General features: G+C 39.6%; 1 protein-coding gene across 2 annotated transcripts in view; it reads right to left on the bottom strand.

Annotated features, from left to right (window-relative positions):
- The window catches only part of SH3RF1 (SH3 domain containing ring finger 1), an 87,418-nt gene extending 65,782 nt beyond the window's left edge, over positions 1–21,636 (bottom strand). Inside the window, exons 1-2 of one of the 2 annotated variants that reach the window (XM_065061356.1) lie at positions 21,496–21,636; positions 19,521–20,009 (exon numbers count right to left, since the gene is read on the bottom strand). In XM_065061356.1, coding sequence (XP_064917428.1) covers positions 19,521–19,907 — 387 coding nt within the window. In that variant the 5' untranslated portion in view covers positions 19,908–20,009; positions 21,496–21,636. Of the gene's footprint in view, positions 1–19,520; positions 20,010–21,142; positions 21,340–21,495 lie in introns of those variants that run through there. The other variant, XM_065061357.1, reaches the window with a different exon arrangement.

The following is a 21,636-nucleotide window of genomic DNA, read 5'->3' as shown; positions in this document are numbered from 1 at the left end:
AAGAACCAATAACCTTAGCTGTGAATAAACAGAATAAAGTTATACAACCACCATGAAAGAGTTTGTTGGAAATAGTATTGGACAGAGATGAACCTTGCCCAGTATTTCTCTTTTCACCTGCCCATGAAATAAAAAGCACAGCTTTTTTTGCGATAAACAGATCACACTATCTAATTTCACAATATAACATTATTTGCTCCAAAAACAAACCACATTTATTCAATATGTGTATTTGAGCTTACCGCAGCAAAAAGTATACTGGAGATGGTGATTCACCTTTATTGGTTTCTCAGTGAAAGATATAAGAAAAAGGCACCTTATAAAGATCCCAGCCACACTGTATAGCACTAAAAAGATCTCTGCGTGTATGTAAAACCAAAGATAACTGCCAATATGGTAGGAAATACATGAGTGTAGGACAGATAATGTATTAAGAGGTATCTTGAATATGTAACATTGGTTGAAAACAAAAATATGCCAATATTTATGAATGTATGGATACACTGACTACTGAGTATAAGAGTAAGCTGACCATGTCAACGTGCCTCCACCTTCACTCACATACTGAAGGGAAATCAACTTTCTAGTACAATCTGTTATTTGTTTGAAATGAAATAATGGGTTTCAATCATACCTCTGAAACAACGTGTTCTTTTCACAGCTTGCTATACTTACCACAATGAACAGTAAGATAAACTACTCTGATAAGAAGGTTTAACAGAGAAGGAAAGTTTAAAAAAAAATGACTGGTATTTAAAACACATCTTGATTATGGGCACAGTCTTGTGAATCACATTCAATCTAACTTTCTTTGGAGGTACTTGTTGAGAATTACAGCTCTCATCTCCCCGTCTGCTGGAAACACAATCTAAATGGCAATCCAATTCATTAAATAATATCTTTTATAAAGTATTGTGGTATCATAATATGATCTTTCTATCAAGGACTCAGACTAGGATGGAGAATCCAATGGCAAGAAGAAACAAACAAAACACAAAGACAAACCAAAACAAAAACCCCAAACCAAACGAACACACACACCAGGAAAAAAAGGTCATTCTTAAGATGCAGATGTATTCTTACGTGAAACTAGTAAAATATTATTTCTTATCCCTCAATTCAAAAACCCTGGGAATGTTTGCATCACCTCTTCTATAAAGAAATGTAGTTTATCATAGGTTTATCTAGCAAGTGAATTGCTAATAAGAAAACAGCAATTCTTACTAATAGCTTATTGTGCCTTTTCAACAGTTGTGTGCAGTACTAGCACAGTAAATGCTATTTTCAGTATCTTTACTTATACACTCATAGAAAACAAGAAATAATTATTTTGTCCCAGCAGAAATTAATTGTTAATAATTTTGTAATCTTACTACTCAAGTTATATATTTTTAAGAGCTGTGTTTAAGATATGTAGTAAGATGCGACACTGACCTGAAATTTTGATAGATCCAGTAACTCTTTCCTTATTTATACCACTTAAGACTACAATTTAACCTACTGTTCCAAGCTCCTTCATCCACATATTAATTTATAAATGAGACCATTCCAATCAAGATGAAGAAAGCAATGTGGATAGTTCAATCACTGCCACGCCTCAGAATGATTTAGGGGTGGGAACTACAGAATAACTCCTAGCTTTTGACCCAGTAATTCACCAAATAATTCCTGAGTCAGAAATGCTACTAAAAGCAGCAATTTCTACAGTAGCTTGGAATCCTAAACTCCCTAAGCTTCTGACGCATTAGGTTTCCCTTCGTGAGGGATTTCTCTCTCACACAATTTGAAGCTGAGTACCACTAGTAGCACGGAACATCATCTATGCCAATAAATATTTAACTGTCACATTATTTTATATTATCCAGTATTGACTTTTAAAAGGTGAATAGTAAAATATGTTTTCAGTCAAGATTTTGAGTATTGAAACAAAACATTACTGTTGAATACAAACACCGTATCTAAAATAAAATACAAGTTAACTTAAAAAACTAAGATGGTGAAGTGACTAGAGACAACTCTTATCAGCACGCTGGCACCTCTTTCCCTTCCACCTTCTGTTTGAGTTAATCGAATAAACTGATTTTCATTTGGGAAATCCAGGTTACTCTAAGTACTGTCAGGCATTAATTTAAAATTTGTTTTTAAAACTCCGACCTCTAAAAGTAACCGATATGTTTTTTAAGAAGCAAAAAAGATACAAACAACAACAACAAAAACAACTTGTAGAAACGGAAGGAAAATACTTTTCTCACTGTGAGTGGAGACCCGCTTAACATTCAAGTGATTTGATAACATTTGACCTACAATACAGTACTCGGTCTACAGGCAATCTTTAGCTATGGCTGTTTCATGCTCTTGTGTCTGATTTCAAAATTCACTTTTTACTACCTTATACCTATTTCAACTTTATTGTATCAGAATTTTATCAGCTTGCCACCAGCGGCACTTACTACACTCACCACGCTGAACATGAAAGCAAACTTTGATTTTACCTTTGAGAAATCAAGGACTGAATACCACCTCTTGTGCTGATTTGAAGGTGTTTGTTCTCAGGCACTATTAAATGTTTAAGATCTTCTTGGAGCAGAGACACGTATCAGCCCTGGGAGCTGCCTTACTGCCTGTTCATTATTTACTGACCTTTAGTAAGCGAGTCAATCAATATTTTTTTCTGGCATGACCCAAACAAGACCCAAACGAACTTTACAGCTCTTCAGCCTGTAGGTGGGTGGACAGTGCCCACTCTCCAGAAGCAGGAACAGAAGAGCTTACAGCTCCACAAACTGAGAAAAGACCAACTTATTTTGGGAAGTGCTCACATCACTGTAATGTCGGGTGGGTTTTTTTGCTGTCATTGAGTGCCCCATTTTGGGGGAAGTTTTTGTTCTTAAAGAAAAAATAACTTTTGAAGGAATCATCAACATAACCATTCAATTCTAGAAGACTTCAAACTGTCAATAGCAGTGAAATAGTCCTCTACATCCCAGAATTAGCCCACTCATTTACGAAGGGGCAGAATTTCAGACACATGCTGCTTTTCAGTGCTACCTATGGGCTACTCGCAGTGGGTCCCTTCTGGAATACCAGCCACTGGGAAATGTAAATCAAAGCTCAGCTATACGAGCAAAGCTGCAGTATCTAGCATCTTAACAGCCAATTTTTTGTCAGTCTAGCAAAAGAATGTAAGAATATAAACACAATTGGGTGAGAGCCAAATTTGATATCGTTCACCTGACTGCAACAGGTTTCTGCAGAACAGTATGTGAGATAAACATATGCCTGCTAAAAAAAAAAAAAAGTGCCTGAAATTAGTTTCAGAAAATAACATTTAAATTAAGATCTCTCTCACCAATAATTATCATGGAAAGCACACTGAATTTTAACAAGACCAAGCGTGGGGCAAGACTTCCATTAATAAACTTTATCATTAAATCTACTAGTATCAAGCCTATACCCACAAAGACTACAGTGCTTATTAACAGTTCTTTCTCATCTCAGCAACACATTAGATTAAGAGATAAATTAACAGCTTGTTTTTACTGTTGAAGTGCTAAAGGCTACACTTAGTTTTTGACAGTCACAGCAGTTTTGATATGCCTTGGTGGCACATTTCATCTCAGTGTTATTGTTACAAACTGAAAAATCCAAACACTAAAAACACACATGAGAAAATGTTGGTGGATTGAACTGGCATTTAATGGTCTTGTCCATTCGAGGGATGATTTGCTTCAGAGAAGCTTCCAGCACAACTTCATTTACACTACGAATTTCTCCTAATTCTGCCCCTTGGTCTAAGGAACATCTAAAGCAGACTGCTGATGTAAGCTCAGCTCTAGTGTTTTGGGTTCCCTCCAGCCAAGAACGGCCTGGGTGACCCCCGGCAGCTCCCTCCTCTGCTCCCAGCGCTGCCAACACTAATGAAACACAACCAGACGCGAGAGGTTTCTTAGAAACTTGGTGTTAATGCTGCCTGGCTGGAACTATCCATAATGCTTGTACTAATTATGCCTGAATAGATTATACCAGAGGGTGCCAAGCCAGCCCAGCAGACCTTTCTGTGCATGGTCTGCTGGATGAGTGCATTTCTAAATTCAAAATTGTATTAAATGGTTGACACCAACACAAATTGCAACAAAGGTATAACTTTAAGAATGGTTACAGTTGCAATAAGACAATCATCACTGAAGCACCTTGAATACAAAAGAGATTAAAAAAATAAACTCGGGCAATACCTGAAAGTAATTTACATAAAAAATAATCAACTGACACATAAAAAGTAGTTTTATTTAAAAAAGCAAACAGTAAAATACACCCATAAAAATCCTAGTTTTGCTTTCTATTTGAAATATTGCACAGAGTAAATGAAGAATGCGGAAAGAACAAAGCGATGATTTCTACACACCAGCACTTCAGCTTTCTAGTAGCAATATTTTATATAGCACATTACAGTCACTTCTATGCCCTCATCTGCACGCATCAAGTAGAACAGTGAGTCTTCGTCTAGAGCCATAATACGAGCACATCCTTGTGCTTCCCAGTAATACTACATTTGGACAGCCTCAGTTGTTCTTTCTCCTTGGAGCTAGAAGTCTGTGGTTCTATTTTGCCTTTTTAAAAAAGGAAGCAAAGGAATATTACATTGCTTAGTGATTCTTTTTAGATAGAGATTCACTACTCGGGCTTCCAAACACTTTGTGCTACCACATAAAGCACATAATATTTAATCAGTTTTTCTACCACCTACAAAGAACATACCTGACACTCACTTCCTATTGTAGAGAAGAACACTGAATTGGAAAAAGTGAGAGGCTAGATACAATGTGTTAGGTCATACGAAAAACTGAAGGGCACATACATCTCAATGCAATCTGCTAGTTATTATTTTTCAGGGAATAATATTACAATGAAGTTACTATTTTTGTTATTTTTCCTTCAAATTCAATAGCAGACATATAATCCTGACAAAATCAGAGAGATGTAGCTAACCTGAAATGTAATATTCAAAGTCATGTACGCTGTTAAAGCTGTCTTTTTAAAAGCAATTTAACTTGTGAAAAAAACTTAATTTATGCTTTGATAAACATCCGTTTCTTTCAAAACAAGAATGCTCCAACATCTGAAAGTGTATACCAAGAGATACAACTTTCTCATTAAAAACAGAAGTCAGAAACAAACTATTTTCTCCTAAATTAATCTCATCATTAAATTACAAAGGAACATGAGAAGAGAAATATCACAGCTAAGCCAACACAAACAACTGTTGCATTCCCCGTATGATAGTCAAAAAACAGTGGAAAACCACACTTCAAGCCATACTTAATTTTGTGCTTTCTAGACAAAATATACAATCAGAATTATTTTATCTCACAAAAGAATTCACTGGGGACACTAACAAAGAGATTAAAAAAAAAAAAAAAAAGGTGCTATTTCCATTGAAAGTGTCATTAGGACTTGCAATACATGATCCAACATGACATAAGATCCAAACACCAAAGCACAGATGTTTTGGCATGGATTTCCCTTGACCTCTGTTACAGCCCTGAAAGGGACAGCAAAACAGTTCACCAGCCCAATGACCCAAGCACTCACTTGGGATGTGGGTAACAGGCTTTTCATTCTTTTTCCAGTGGATATTTCATTTTCACAGAGCAGAACAAGTTCCGTTTTAGAAAAAGGAGCCAAAACCTACATGATTAAGCCACTAAGATCACCAGTACCAGCCTTCACAGTACGCTAAATACTGAACCAAAGGCTGAATTACCTTAATTAAGGTGATTTAATAAGGCGTACTGACAAAATGACAAAACAGAAAAAAACACGGGACTTCAGCATCCAATTATATTTTTTCCAGCATCTTTTGAAAACCTTACGTGCAAAGACAAACAAAAAGCAAAAAAGGTAAGATACAAAGTATTTGTTAGCCCTTGATCTGAACGGCTAGCCAATATTCATAGGTCCTTGCTGGCTTACCTTCATGAGAAAGACAAAATGAGAATTCAAAAATAGTATTTATTGATGACATTCATAAAATCATGATTCTTTGACGATAACATGACCAAGAACCAGCACCCACATACTCTGCAATTGTCGGTGCTATCAGCAAGTCCTGTGCTCTCCACAGTGTTGTCTGTTGCCTTGCTGGGTCACACACAGCTCAGCTTACTTTCTTCCTTCTTTTTAACCCTCTCCCAGAAAATCCACCATTTTTCAGGCACTAACCCATGACCCAGCTCCGGTATTTATGGTCTGTTTTATCAGTCCTCATATCGTCATTTCCCCTGTTCCAGATTTATTCTGCTGATCAGTGCCATTAGCAGCAGCTTCTATTGCTTCAGCTACCACAAGAACACTAAGACCAGTGTCCTTCTATGAAGGATAGCTACTGTTCTTGTTGATTTTTACGAGATCTGTTTTCAGGGAAGCCATTAACACTCTTCTGTATTCCAACGGAATATTTTTCAATGTATATTTTAATAGCAAAGTTCAAAACTAATTTTATTTCTATAGCCACCAGACCTTGAAAACTATAAACACAGTGAGTATTTACATAAGACCACTTTGAACAGATTTCTTCTATTAAATTGAATATGCTGAACAGAAGAAAGAAGACAGCAAAGGTATTATTTTTTCAAAATACAGCACAAATCAAATGTTATTTCATCCACTGATTACCACCACCAAGACATTCAGATTCATTTACTGTAATAATAATCAACAGCCTTCTCCAAAAGCAAAGCACATTGTGGCCTCTAACAGTATATTCAGGGTAGACTTCAGTAACTGGCGTCTGCACCCCAAACCAGAGCTCTGCGGCACTGCCAAAGCCCTGCCCCTGCAGTTCTATTCCCAGTTCGGTCTGCCTTGGTACTAAGCAAAGGTTTTCCCCAAGTCAGAAAGTCACACTCTACCAAAAGTTCCATTGGCTCTAACTCTTTCCTCAAAATGAAACACGTGGAAAGAAGGTGAATCAGAGTTTTTAAACACATTCAGCTCATCTGAAATCTTTCCAATTCTTACTAATGTTCTAGCTTTGAGAACCAGAGGTATTTGACTTCCCAAGAATGAAATGCTATTTCTAGGAAGTTGTAGGTTCCTAACCTGACATTGTATATAGCAGTTAGCGGAGAGAGAGGAATCATTTCCTAAATGAGACTGGAGCCAACATCCAGATCTGAGGGTGAGGTTATCTGTTTAAGCATGAAGAGGATTTCTCCAACATCATAAGATATCTTACGCAAACAAAACTTAAGAATTCCTGAAGGTAACTGTTTAATATTTGCTTGAAACACGTGATTTGGAATACTTTGCTTTCCATTTACTATAGGCAATACTAACCAAACCCAGCCATCACATTTGCTGTAAACTACTGCATACTAGACTAAAAGCCTTTTTGAGCCACAAGATGTGTCTAATCACAACGACCACGTTAGTGCTTCTATTCGACCCAGATAAACTACCCTGGATTTCATTCTGGCTACATGTGACTGGGCTTGAACCTGACTATTATCTAAGTGCAGCTGCACTGAAATCTTCTTGTAAGCAGAGGAAAAATTTCACGCATATGGGTTCTTCTAAGGACTGTGCCTCTGAATATTATAAATCCACACCCTACTATTATTCTAAAATAATTTCTTCTTTTTTAACCATTTATAATCTGATCTCTTTACGTGTGAACTGAGCTCCAGACAAAAATACATATCCACTCAAACACAGCCTACAAAAAACAACCAATGAGGGCGTAAATTCTATCAACCAATCTCCCTTATGAACTGTTGTAATTCCCATCAACATTAAAAAAATGAGGAATTGTGTGGTATAGCCTAACTGCATGTGCATTGCAGACATTTCAAAAGCTTTTAAAGGACTAAGGATGCCACGTTACATAAAATTTTACTTGGAGAGTATTTGTGAAATGGCATCTGAGTTTGCACGTAAAATTGTGTGATTGATGCTGGAAAAAAGGGCACAAACACTTCTCGACAATTGTGCTGCTTTAACACACATCTCCTTTTTTCTTGGATTCCCTTAGTGCAAATTCATAAAATTTGAAACAATAGTATTGTTAGTGTTTTGGTGGTGGGTTTTGCTTGTTTTTTTGTTTCTTACCATAATACTCTGGTAGAACAACCCTTATTGCTGTCTACAGCTACCTGAAAGGAGGTTGTAGTGAGGTGGGTGTCAGTCTCTTTTCCCAAATAACAAGTGACAGGCCAAGAGGAAACGGCCTCAAGTTGCACCAGGGGAGGTTTAGATTGGATATGGGGAAAAACTTCTTCCCAGAAAGGGTTGTCAGGCGCTGCAACAGGCTGCCCAGGGAAGTGGTAGAGTCACCATTCCTGGAGGTGTTTAAAAGACAAGTTTTTAGGGACATGGTTTAGAGGTGATCTTGGCAATGTTAGGTTAACAGTTTGACTTTATGATCTTAAAGATTTTTTCCAACCAAGAGAATTCTATGGTCCTGTGCCATTTCAAATCCATTTCAACTTTTTATGCTGTTCCTTTTAAAGGTAAGGAGCTGGTAAAATAACAAACACATTAGTATAAACTACATCAGCTCCCTGTTGCAAGCAACATAATTCTGACTTGAGTATATGCAAAAGCATGATTTCTTGAGTGAAGAGCATTTACCCACAACAGCAGCTGAAGCTGGAAATCAGCTTTCATTGTCTCCTGTTTCTTCCTGGGCTCAGAGGTTTCAATATGAGAAGAGAAACATTTCTTGAAATCATAAACTGCTTTGGGAATCTGCTTCCACAAACAGCCCACTAGCTATTCTATTTCTCCACTGAAAAAACCATTTCTCTTATTAGTAAAAGTAAAAATAAACAAAAATCTCCCTCACTGAACAAAAATAAAGTATTTTTAAAAAGTAATTCTAGAAAGATAGTTCTCCTTTTAAGCATATTACAGAAAGGTGAGCTGCTCCAAGGGACTGGAAACATACTGAAAATAATCTATTATTTTGCTTGGAGAACCTGCCTCACAAAATTTATTCTTCTTCTCTGTCACGACTGAAGACTGGTATGTAAGACTGCAGCCATGTTCTCTCTGTAATGCTGGTAGGATGTTTACATCCTTATTTTCAGCTATTAGTAACTGAAGGACTACACAAAAGACTGAGGAAACACAGAAGCAAGGTGAAAGAAAATGCCACCAAATCAGAATAATCACAAATGTTCTTTTTCTTTTTTCCACTTCTTGTTTGAGAATCTTTTCTGATTTCCAAGCAATTCCAAGGAGACTAGCCTGCCTTTTCCTATAATATTTTTTATTTTATTGAATGGAAGACTTAAATTTGTAGCTTTATTGGTTCTATAAAAACTGTGAGAATAGATTATTGGCAGTAAAATTCATACTTTTAGAATCCAGTGAAGAATCTCAAAGTGCTTGAGAAATATGCCAGAAATAATCCCCACAGTCCTGAACAGGAAGTTCTTCAACCATTTTGGAACTGAAATATTCTATGTGTCACATAATACATCACACACTATTTCAAAATAAAAAATGAAAAATAAAATACACTGTATTCACAGTGAGGGTGACAGACACTGGAACAGGCTGCCCAGGGGGGTTGTGGAGTCTTTTACTCTGGACACCTTCCTGTGTAGCCTCACCTAGGCGTTCCTGCTCTGGCAGGGGGATTGGACTAGATGATCTTTTGAGGTCCCTTCCAATCCCAAACATACTGTGATTCTGTGATTTTGAAATTAAAATACACACATACTGGAGGAATATAGACGGCATACAAGTCAACACAGTTAAATTTTGTTGTTCTCACCTCTTGTCTAGCCAGCTCCTCAACATTTTTATTTTGATGCTGTCCACAGCCTTCCTCAAACATTAAGCTACCTTTTCAAGTTGTTCTTTCAGGACCTCCACCTCACCAGGTCTCTAGTTCAATTCCAGTGAGCAGAAACTCATTCACTCAATCCACTTACCCCCTCTATCATTTTCTATCCAATCCATCATTGCTGTGTCCCAAATCTCCTACCACAGTTTTCTTTCAACATAATTCACTATTATCTGTTCCCTTATTACTTGACCTTTCATGTCTTTATCACGCATCGTTACTAAAGTTTCTCTGCTGTTCAGTCATCTCCTCCCAGAGGCCTTCTCCCATTCTTTCAATGAGATACGAGGCACGAAAGCAGTCACCTACTTGCTCTGTGCTCAGCTCTTCTGCCTCCCTCTCCACCCAAAGGTGGCCCTTGGCATCTCCCAGACCTGGCTTGCACCCCACATCCACCTCCTCTGCTCCTGTGCTTGTGTTGAACCCATTTGGCAAGCATCCTGCTGTTAGTCTTCTTCCACCATAAACTGTTTTTCCCTTCCTTCAGCTCTGCCACCTCAGCAGCTTTGCTCAGGACACTGACACAGCTTAAGTTCAAAAAAACTGGAAGAGCCAAAACTGAACAGAACTAGTATGCAGCCTGTAGAGGTGGCCAATACCACATTATCTGCACCAATGTCTTTTAATTCTGGTCCACAGACTACTGATTGCCTGAAAGATTCTCAAAGACGGCTCGTGAAACAACCACAAATAAGCTTTTAATCTTCATATGCATAATGGCAAGGAAACAAACCATTATTTTTATTAAAATTCAAACTTAATTTTATCGGGCTGTAAACCAGAAATTAATGCATTAAAAAAAAAAAAAAAAAATCCTTCATTCCCCCATCAACACAACAAAGTGATAGTCCTTTCAACTTTTTTCTCTAGTTGTAGGTACTGTGGTAGTGTGTCTTGTACACAATGAAAGTTCAGATCAGCACTTCCCAACTTTTCAAAAACTCAGTGTAGATATCAACAAGTATTTCTGGAAGAGCTATATGTCTTCTGAAAGATTATCTATTCATCTACTTATTGACTATCCCTGCCCTGCTTAGACCAAAGATCTAAGAAGATTACAGAACCTGGCAGCAAGGCTGAAGGCTTGTTAACTTAATAAGGCTGTGGATTTTAAACTGTGTTAAATTAAACAGGTTTTGAAAATGGCTTACCTCTGCTAGTGTGGATAAGATTTAAGAGTCTCCTCTTGGATCTTTATCTAGCTCATGGAAAAGAAGACCGTGTGAGATAGTACGGCACTGACCTCCATGAACCTGTAGAGGTCCATGACATGTTGATTTTCTTTTAGCAAGCTCTCAGCTTCACAATAAAAGCCTCATCTTTACTCAGAGGCACATTACCACCGTGCACTGAACTCACCTTTACTGGATTTGTTTAACATAAGCTTCTAGAACAGCTATGGCCTATATATGCCAACTCAGATCGTCATCTGATTCTCTCTGAATACTTTTCATCTTAACACTTTTTAATCAGTCACAAGTGCCTCGTTCTTCCCCAATTTTTAAATAGAAACAAAATGCAGACTATAGCCTAAAGATCTAAAATAGCATGCTAATAAAGAATAATCAAAAAGATTTATTTCAAATTGTTCAGTATTGATCTTCTCGCTCCTCTGTGTAAGTAAGACTACATTCCTTCTGTTCAGCAGCTTGGAAGTCTGGTAGGAGTGAATAGTTTTTCCCTTAACCTGAGCTTTTCAAAAGCTCATCTTATAAAACTGTGATTCACACAAGATATAACAGAGCTTCAGTTCTTTAAAAAGCTTTTAATGTACATGTATGTTTTGAAAGTGTAGGTGCTGAGAAGAGGAAGGTAATATGCACATCTTTCCTTCATAAAAAGAAGAGCAGAGTTGCCTCACCCTAATGCAACACTAATGCCACGAAACAAACTCAGTGTTATTAACAAAGGAACACTAAAGACTGAGGAATGAGCACTTCAGGTGTTAAGAAGTCCAACAGGACACTCTCTGATGCCTGGTTTATCTTCTGTGCAATACTAGGAGCACCCCTTCACTTCAGAGAGAAGGAAAATGAGATCTGTATTAATTTTTAAGCACCATTGAAATACTTACCTTTGATCAAAATGCATTTATGATTAATAGCACACTTCCCAGCTAGGAACTGTAAAATTATACTTTGTATATTTACAGAAAATAAAACCAGACAATCTGTATTCCACTCCGAAGAATCATGGCAACTTGGAAGATGGAAAAAACAGTTAAATATCAGACCAGAATTTTTAGTTCAATTAAAAAGCCAACACCAATTTACACTAAAATTTAAAAATTATATGTGGAAGGCTGAGCCTATCAGTACTGTTTTAAACAAAGTCACTGTGCAAGAGAGAAAGAGCAACCACATGTGGACAAGAGAATCTTGTTCTCATTTTTAGGACACTAGACACTTTCTTGCAGGTTCTGTTTTTTTATACTTGAGAGTTTAAGTGCATATACTATAGTTGTTCGCGGTGAGGAATTAATCAAGGGCCAAATAAGATAGGAATGAAGGCCAAGACAAGAAATTAACTTACTTACATTTCTGAAGTCTTCATACTCTTATGCTATAACAACTGAACTCTGGATAACAAATCACATGCTTGAGTGCCACAATGAGTGTCAAATGAGTGTCACAGTCCTAAGCTTCTAAGGGTACAAGGATAAATTATTTCCATGGTGGATTGCTCATATGTGCCACAGTTGATTTTCATGTACCTAGCAGGCTCAGATTCTGAGACAATTTGGCAACAGTCTCTGTATATGAAACATGAAGAGTTGACTTTGACTTCTGTGTTTCATCTTCCCCTTGACTGTAGAATCCAAATATGCATGTTTCCAGGAAACACTGAATGACATTTTAATGATATGCATATAAGCATCATATATCAAAGAATTCCAAATCCTCTCTTTGGAGTGATTGGCCTTATCTCCAGAGCATCTTCCCAGTCCTGACAATTTCCTGGCATTTAAGAGCATGCAGAAGAGAAAACAGGCTTAACTGTTTGCCCCTGTGCTGACCAAGACCAGCTAGGGGCTTCATGTCCAAACTGCGTGGCAGCCCTGGCAACATCTATGGGACGAGAATAAATGAAAGCAGTTATTCAGGCACTCTCAGTGCCAGCAAGGCTCTAACTAGAACTAGCCCCACTGTTCGGTCTGACAGTCAGACAGAGGATGGTGCTGCCATCTCGCCCTCTACACGCATGATTCTGGTCGCACAGACAGTGCTGTGTCTAGGAGATGTCTGCCAAGATGATAACTTCAACTGTCTGCACTGCTGGGCCAGAATTCGATACAGCTGGAAACCGGAGCAGAACAAATGACTTCTAGGGTAGTGGAGCTATTGCTTCCTTGTCCTAATGCTTCAGGCTTGGTTGGACTGCAGACACTGAAGAATAACTGAAGTCTACTAGTTGCACAAAACTGTAACATGGCACTCCTAACAGAGCACACATCATCTCTCAGAAGCTGCCTTTGAAGCAGCTTTTTTCCCCCGTCCCTCTTAGATCTATAGGAAGGTGGAAATATATAAGTAACACACAGGACATCACCATGGCAGAGTCAAGGTATCCGTTTGCTTGTTCAGACAGATCAGAAAGGCTGAAGCAATCTTCATGGGTTTGGACGATGAAGAAAGAAAAGAAGAGCAGAAAGGAGTACTACTTCCCTGGGATGCGCGATTGTCCCACCTCAAGGCCACTTGCTTCCTAAAATTATCCAGCTCACCTCAAAGCAGCCATTCTCGGTCCAAAAAACCCTGATCTCCAAAAAGATCCTGATTTGGTCATATGACAAAAAGCAAAGAAACTGATCTAATACAACTGGCACAAGAATTTACTGCCGATTTTCTGAGGTGATGCTTTTTTGTCTGTTAACAAAGAGGCATCTGACAGGAACTGAGACATAACAGATGTACACTTTTCCTTCCTGCAACCAGTAACAAGGTGTACAAGGTGAACAGGGCTGACCAGATGACTTTTCAGCTTTAATTACAGAGATGCATTCTTACCCACAGTACAATGTGCATATAGGCAATGATTTAAAGAAGAAAAAAAATTAAAATAAACTTTTGAACCAAAGGAAGCTAAGCAATATGGTAATATTAACCTACACTTTATGCTCCTCATTCATTTAGCAGATTTAGTCGTAAATATCACAAGAGTATCTGTAGTCCAGATACTTCAACAGACCATTTTCTTTCTTATTGTGTATTTTACTTTCCCTATGTTTGACACAGTCAATGACAAATTAGACACAAGTGGGAAGAAAGATATACGTTTTCTTTTTCTTGGAAGTAGTACACTAAGATCAGAGGCGAGAGAATGTTTGAATACAGGACAACAACAGAGTCAAAGAAAAGACCAAGGAAGGTGTTAAGCATATCATAAGGAGAAGGCCAAATGCACTACAAGGGCAAGTCCACCAAAAGGAAGACAAACAACTGAACATAACAAGTTTCCAGTTTTATTATCACAGCTGCAGTTTCAGGCTTGCCATTTTCCACAGTTCCTATCAATACAGTAAACACGGGTAAGAAAAGGAAGTACCGTGTGGAAACCATTTCGCTCAGCTAAAGGACAGGGGAGAAGGATTTCCAGCAGACCCCAGCCCAACCAGCCCCTCCAGCTCCTCCTGCCGCACAGGACAGCTGTGAAGCTGCTGAGCAAGAGGTACCCATTGCAGAAAGCCAGGCACTATGCTACAGAAACACCACAACAGCACTGCTGACTGACTTTGCTAACCACCTATGTAAGGTAATTTTACTGGTACTTTATTTCTGTGGCAATAAGAGAAAAATTAAAATATTTTTATTCTCAAAAAAAAAAAACCTGCTCCCCTTCACAAGCCTGTTAAAAAGTGACGGCTTTAGACTTCCTTTTTGTGCAGAAGTTTAAATTTTCTGAATGATCAAAGCTTTTCGAGCAATAACCTGTAACTCATCAGCCAAATTACAGTGGAGAAAAAAACCCACCATTTTATTTCAGGCAGGCTGTTTTAAACAAATCTACAGAAATGAAGGAATACTACACTGGAAGATGAAAGGAAATAAAAACAGCCCTCCCCCAGCCCCTTCTACCTGAAAACAAAGTAATCATACAATAGTATCTTCCACTAATACACCAGAAAAAAGTTATCGGAAACAGAAATTGAAGAAAATATTTAAGTATCACAAATACTGTGGATTTGGGCTTTAGTTTATAAATCAACTTACTTCAAAACCTATTTATTTTCTAAATAAAGGGATTATACTAGTTTCACAACTAATTTATCAAGCAGATTAATGTTAGCTGGCAGGTTAAAGATTGCTATCGAGGTGCAAAGTATGGAATTAAATATTCATGTTAGATACTCTCTTTTTATTCTTTTCAAAACCCACCCAAGTCCAAATCTACACTCTAGTGTGCCAGTTGGATGCAGACTTTTCTAGCTGTAGAATGGAACACCAGCTTCCACAGATTTTTTAAGTGTCTGGCTTTTCCTCACTGAGGTATTTGTGTGATTTCCTCCTGAACATCCAAACACAAAATGAACTCCTTTTAATTATGTAACACTAAGCACATCTCTGGTACAGGAAATGGATTATGAACAGCTCACCAGTAATGTGGAAGTCGACAATTTAAAGAGTGAGCAGCAGTATCTACTGACCTCAACTGAGACTGTGGAACCATTGTAAAATACCCTACAGATCCATCCAAAATAAAGAAGTCAATCTCTGCCCTTAAGAGTATACAGTTTAAATAGAGGATCAAACAAAGGAAGTACTATCAGTCATATCTGCAGATGGGAAACAGAGGCACAAAGAGCTTTGAATGCCTCTGTGCAAGGTTATAAAGGATGTCTGTGGCAGAGCCAGGAATCGAGCCCGGAAACTCTCAATCCCAGCCCAATGCCTTTGGATACTGAAACAATTCCTCCTTTTGCTTATCCTCCCTCTCTTTACTTAATTACTTATCTCAGAGAGGAAACACATTAACACCATGAGAGACAGTCTATTTTCCTTTTATATTTATAATCTCCATTAAATTTTATCTAGCTTAACACAGGATACAAAAGTGTTACAGAGAAGTAATTAAATTTGTACAAGCAATTGTAAATGTAGAAGTAGAATCTGCTATTTCAGAAAATATGAGAGGAAACAAAAGCATGCATATGCGATCTAGAAAGACTCACCTTATCACAATGCAAGACTCTTTTAATAGTACCTGACCGGCAGATGTTTATTGATATGACATTTCTATGTACTGCTTTATTGTGCTAACCCTTGTTCAGAGATTATTTAAACATCTGTTCTAATCTACACCTGCTGTTATGCTTGGCAACCTCCATATTTATTTTCAATCCTTTAATAAAGTTATCGCTCTATGAACGCACATCTTCCATCCCATTGATGTCTTCTGATCATTAAGAAGTTTCCTTTGATAACTAGGTTCTGCTAGGATCTCAATAGGGCAGCGAGTGCCATTGCTATAAGAGCAGCACTTGTTCAGCTCCTACCAGGTTTTTGAATCCTGCTAGACAGTCAAACTCTGTGTGAGCTGATTTCTCCAGGTTGGTTAGCATAAAATAAAACCAATTGCTAACATCATGCATTGACTCCAACAGACAGGGAAGACTGACCTGCTCAAGTTCTCCCAGACCAGAAGGTGGCCCATCATCCCTGCTGCCCCATGTTGTGTGCTCAGCTCAAACATCACAGCCGGGGCAGGAGAACCCAGCTGCACTTGGGCAGTGTCCAGGCAAGCCTACTGGGTCACAAATGACCACTGCTGCTGCAGTACTATGGATGGGAGAATTTAAACCTTCACTGTTGCTTTCCTGTGTTACACAAGCATGAACATGGTCATGTGGGTTTATGCTACAATGCAACACAGTTGAGCATTAGCAGAAAACTCACGGAACAATCTTCTGTTTGTGGGATTTTCTTTCCTCCTCAGTTTAAAAGAATTAATTGCAAACATCTCAGATGGCAGTAGTTCTTGACAGAAAAACAGAGTTTTAGGAATGCACAGAGCAAGAATTTATTGAAGCAGTCAGAAAGCCCTCTTTAGCACCTAAATGAGCATCTTCTAATAGCCTTTAATGTTCTTTTACCCTCCCATTTCAAGACGACTTCACCACAAGTGATATTACCAGGGGTTTCTATCAGCTTTCCAGAATAAAAACAAGAAAAAAGGGAAAATATTTAGGACTTTTCCATTGTCTGCACTGTAACATTTTTCAATAAGATTTTCCACTGATATACAATATAATATACTCAAATTACACCATCAATACTTACTCAGCATAAGCATCAACTCCATTAGGCATAGCCAAGTTTTGAGCTATTCAAGCTTTTATTTTGGAAAGGGAAATAATTTGAACCCTTTGCTTATCTTTTCCTGCCTACGCTCGGTCCAGTGAACAGCTGAAAACATTAATAAAAAATATTTTCAACAGTGATAAGATTTCAGACTATCTAGACAACCCTGCTCTAAGTTCTGCTGAGAAGACAACCCTAACTTCAGAAACTTCGACCATGAATAAACTAGCAAAACTGATGTGTCTTAGGCACATAAAAATTCAAGGCAAAAGTTAAATGTTTATCACCTTAAATCTATCCTCCAGCAAAGAAATTAGAACAGCCCTCCAACATCTATTGACTTATGCACACAGCTATGTTAGAGACTCCTGCAATAAGCATACCTTTATAAAACTGCCATAGGGAACTTAAGATAATACCTGTTTGACATACTTTGTGAAAATGACAAGATGAATAGTATGAGCATAAATTTCAAAGTAAGTTCTCTAAAATTTTCATAGGCTCTTTGGAAGGAAACAAGAACTCATATGGTCACAGTCCCTCAACAGCCCTCAATAACTTGCTCCTGATGACCAGTCCCAAGCAGATTTGACAGCAGGCTGCTGTTCTTACAGCTCTTCCAAGCTGTCAACCTAGCTGAAGGTCTTCACTTAAACAAAATAAAAATAAAAAAAATAAAAAACAAAAAAAAAAAAAAAAAAAAAAAAAAAAAAGAAAAAGAGAAAAGCATTAAATAAGCATCCGTAACAAAGAGAAAGCTGCAGCATGACCGTAACTATTATTTGTTCTCCCAGGCAAACTGGCTGCTCAGAACAGAAGAGCTAGGCAGTCAGCAATCAGAGTTTTCCATCAGGTAGAGCAGAGGGCTTTATACATCAAAATAGCAGGGAATTGAAAGAGGTTAAGAACTTGCAGGGAGAAATTGCCACTGTTACAGCAGTAAAAGATTATAGAGGTTACAGGAAGAAACAGGATTATTGCAGTGGGGGAGATATAAGGCACAGCATTTTTTAATCCCCACCACCCACCCAGCTTCATTAGTTTTAAGACTCAAGGAACCATTTGTTTGTTTATTGCCATGTGTCACCACATACATATAGAAAATGCAACGTACGTAGCACTGTGCAATAACAGGGCTGGCAACTCCACAGTCATTGATACAGTTCAGGAAGTCACGCTGCAGTATATGCTGTATTAACCTTTCCTGAAAATTATGGCATCCTCTGAAAGGGCATTTATGAGCTTAGTATTACTTCAGGGTATAAGCAGAATGTTTATGACTTGACAGCCGTCATCCACATTCACTTCATTTAACATAACAGCAACTTTCATTTACTAGTTCCCCTTCAGCAAAATTAGTTTAGGAAATCTGACTCTGCCACTCATCTAGAAACAGATTTTCCTCTCCAATTCCCAGAAAGAAACCGTATTTGCAACCATCTTGATGTTATAGTTAGCAAAACACATAGGGCATTCACTCCAACACTGTCCATTAAATTAGTATTTTGCTTTCTGGACTTTTTTTTTTTTAATAAGAAGACTTCTCATAGAGGAAAATGAATGTTCATGTTGTCTCTCTCTTCTAATCCCTCAGAGTCAGCTCATGTTCCTAAAAATACTGCCTTCCTAGTACAAAAGGTTCTGGACAAAGTGGACAAAAGATGAGAAGATCATCTTTCCCTGTCTCCCAAAGGAAAGAAAACAAGAATGGCTATGAAACCCCAGGAACAAAGATATATTCAGACTTATTGTCAAATGTTGAAGTCTATCACTAATATACACTGAGTATCAGTTAACTGCATGAGGAATGCACATGGTCACAATTTTAATGGCACACGGTACAGCATAACTGGTAAATTGAAGCAACATTCCATATGTTATCACTTTCCACTCTCTACAACATCTGGAAATGCAAATGTTGCACAACAGGATATTATAGAAGAGACAGAATAGTCCGTATTCAGTTTTATTTTTTCTAATAAGGCTTGGAGAAACTCTGAAGTGCAGTCATTCACATATGCAGTACATTGCTGCACCAGAAGTCTTTTTGGGGAAGTCATCTCTGAAAATACAGTTATTTACAACAGTTGACACAAAAATACCTAAACAAGTCATATGGGTACTTTGTTTTGGTTTCAATTGAAGAGATCTTGCAAATGCAAGGTTTCAGGGTAAACATCTTAAGGTTCTTCTGGAGAAGGCTAGACTGGTTTTGATGCTGCTGAAGCTGCTAGAAATAAACTAATTCTACCTTGTGTTGCCATATTTACTATTGGACTACCCTTAACCTGAAGCAGAGGCCACCAACTATTCTGAAACAGGGCAGGGAAACGTATGATTGCAACAAAACATCATCATCACAAGGTACTTACCCTAACAGGAGGGCTCCGTGCTTGCACCCTTTGCTGCTGTCCAGCTTGAGAGCTCTGCAGGTCCTTCGATCCACTATTAGCTACAGTGTTGATGGGGACTCTTAAAGCATTTGTACTACCAGTCCCACCACCAGCAATGGGTTTGCGTGGCCTCTGTTTGATGCCATCCAGTAGTCTAACAAGCAAAATATTACTGGGAAGTTCGTCAACGCTGCAGTCCACTAAAGTCCTGCACTCTGGGCATCGAAGCTCATTTCGAGAGCTCACAATGCCCAGGAGACAGCGTTTACAAAACGTGTGTTGGCAAGGCAAGACTTTTGCAGAAGCATCAAGGCGTTCTAAGCACACAGGACACTCCAACAGATCCAGCAAAGCTGATTCATCCATTTTCTCTGTATTACTTAAGCAAAAAACAAATCTTTGAAGAATTTGTGTGTTTTGAGCACTCCAAGGATATCATGTTACATCCATTCCTCTTCTGCCCGTGCTCTGAAATTTTTTGAGGGGAAAAAAGCATTAATCAAAGGGAAAAAGAATTAACAAGATTATCTTATATAAAGATGTTCACACAAAAAGCAAAATAAAAAGTCTCTAGACTAATGCAGTAGATATTTTCAATAAGCAAGAGACATAAAAATAGCAATAATAATAGCAATCTACATAATCTATTTAAGTAAAACATTAGAACAAATGCTAACAGCTAAGATTTTAAAATTCAAGTCCTCATAAATTTTAATCTTGAGTAAATCTATTTTCTTAAATTACTCCAGAATGAAGAGCAATCCCAAGTAGACCTTTATAACAAATCTTACTTTTCATAGTTCTTGCTTAATAGACTGGTATTGCTGAACTTTTATTTAAACAAGGCAGTAAAGGTAACAAGACAGTAAAGGTAACTACAACCTGGTCCAAAACAGAGCATACACCAATGGGGCATAGCAAGGGGAATTACATTTATGCCAAAAGTAAGCAAAGAAGAGCAGACTACATTTATACCATTTCCGTGAAAACAGCGCACTACACACATCAACGTGGAAAACAGCCTTTAGCTCACAGGGCTTTAAGCTTACCACAGACACTACCGAGAGGGTTCATTCCAGTGCCGCCTTTAAGGAAGCGCTTCAAAAACTATCGCGAAGTGATTTACAGCAGGAAGCGCCGCTGCCCCATCGCCAGGACAACGCGAGCGCTGCGTGTGCGGCCACAGCACAGGGACGAGCCCCCGGCCAGCCCGTGTGCAGCGAGGGGCTGGGAAAAGGGAGGGAAAACAAATACCGCCACCAAAAAGCCTCCTGTAATACAACATTCTGTGGGAAGTCAAGCCAGGCTGCTCCGCAGGGAAGAGAACGGCTTGTTGAGCTCGGCAGTCGCCACCGCTACGCGCCCGCGGACTCGGCGCAGCCAGGCAGCCCCAGCCCGGGCCCGGCCGCTGCCACAGCGCTTCCCGCGGCGGCACGGCCATGGTCAGCCGCGCAGCCTCACCGACCCCCCGGGGGCTGCCGGAGCCAGGCTCCGGGAGAAGTTGATCGCCTCCGCCCAGCCCCCGCCGCCGGCCTGCGGAAGCGGCTCGCTCGGCTCCCCGGGCGCCGGACGCGTGTCGCGGCGCCGGCCCCTGCACCCACCTGCGCTGGGGCTCCGCGTCCATAGCAGCTCCCGTAAGTGTTTCTGCTTCCCCACTCCCTCTCTTAGAAGCGATTCGCAGACAGGCAGACCCCGCGGCAGGCTGTCCGCACCCCTCCGCGAGCCCGCCGGGCACAGGGGCGAGCGGGGCCGACACCCCCGTGAGGTGCATCCCGCGGCGGGGAGGAGGGGGCAGGCCCAGGGCGGAGGGCTGTCACCCCGCCCCGCGGCGCTGAGGGGAAGGGGGTCGGGCCTGCGGCCCCTCCGCCGCGCTGAGCCGCCCCTCAGGCGGCGCGGGAGGGTCCCCGGGGAGGCCGAGCACCGCCCCCCTCCTCGTCCCTCTCCTGAGTCTCACCGTGCGGCGCCGCAGCGGGCCGGAGGGACTGCGCCGCCCCCGCTTTGTTCCCGTGAGAAGCCGCCGCCGGCTCCACCGGTGCCTCTCCCGCCGCGGCAGCACGGAGGCTCCCGTCCCCTCCCCGACCCGCCGCGCAGGGCT

Source organism: Columba livia, chromosome 4 (assembly GCF_036013475.1).
Source record: "Columba livia isolate bColLiv1 breed racing homer chromosome 4, bColLiv1.pat.W.v2, whole genome shotgun sequence".
NCBI classification, from domain to species: Eukaryota; Metazoa; Chordata; class Aves; order Columbiformes; family Columbidae; genus Columba; species Columba livia.
The sequence above is the reverse complement of the archived record's forward strand: the minus strand, read 5'-3'. Positions and strand labels throughout refer to the sequence as shown.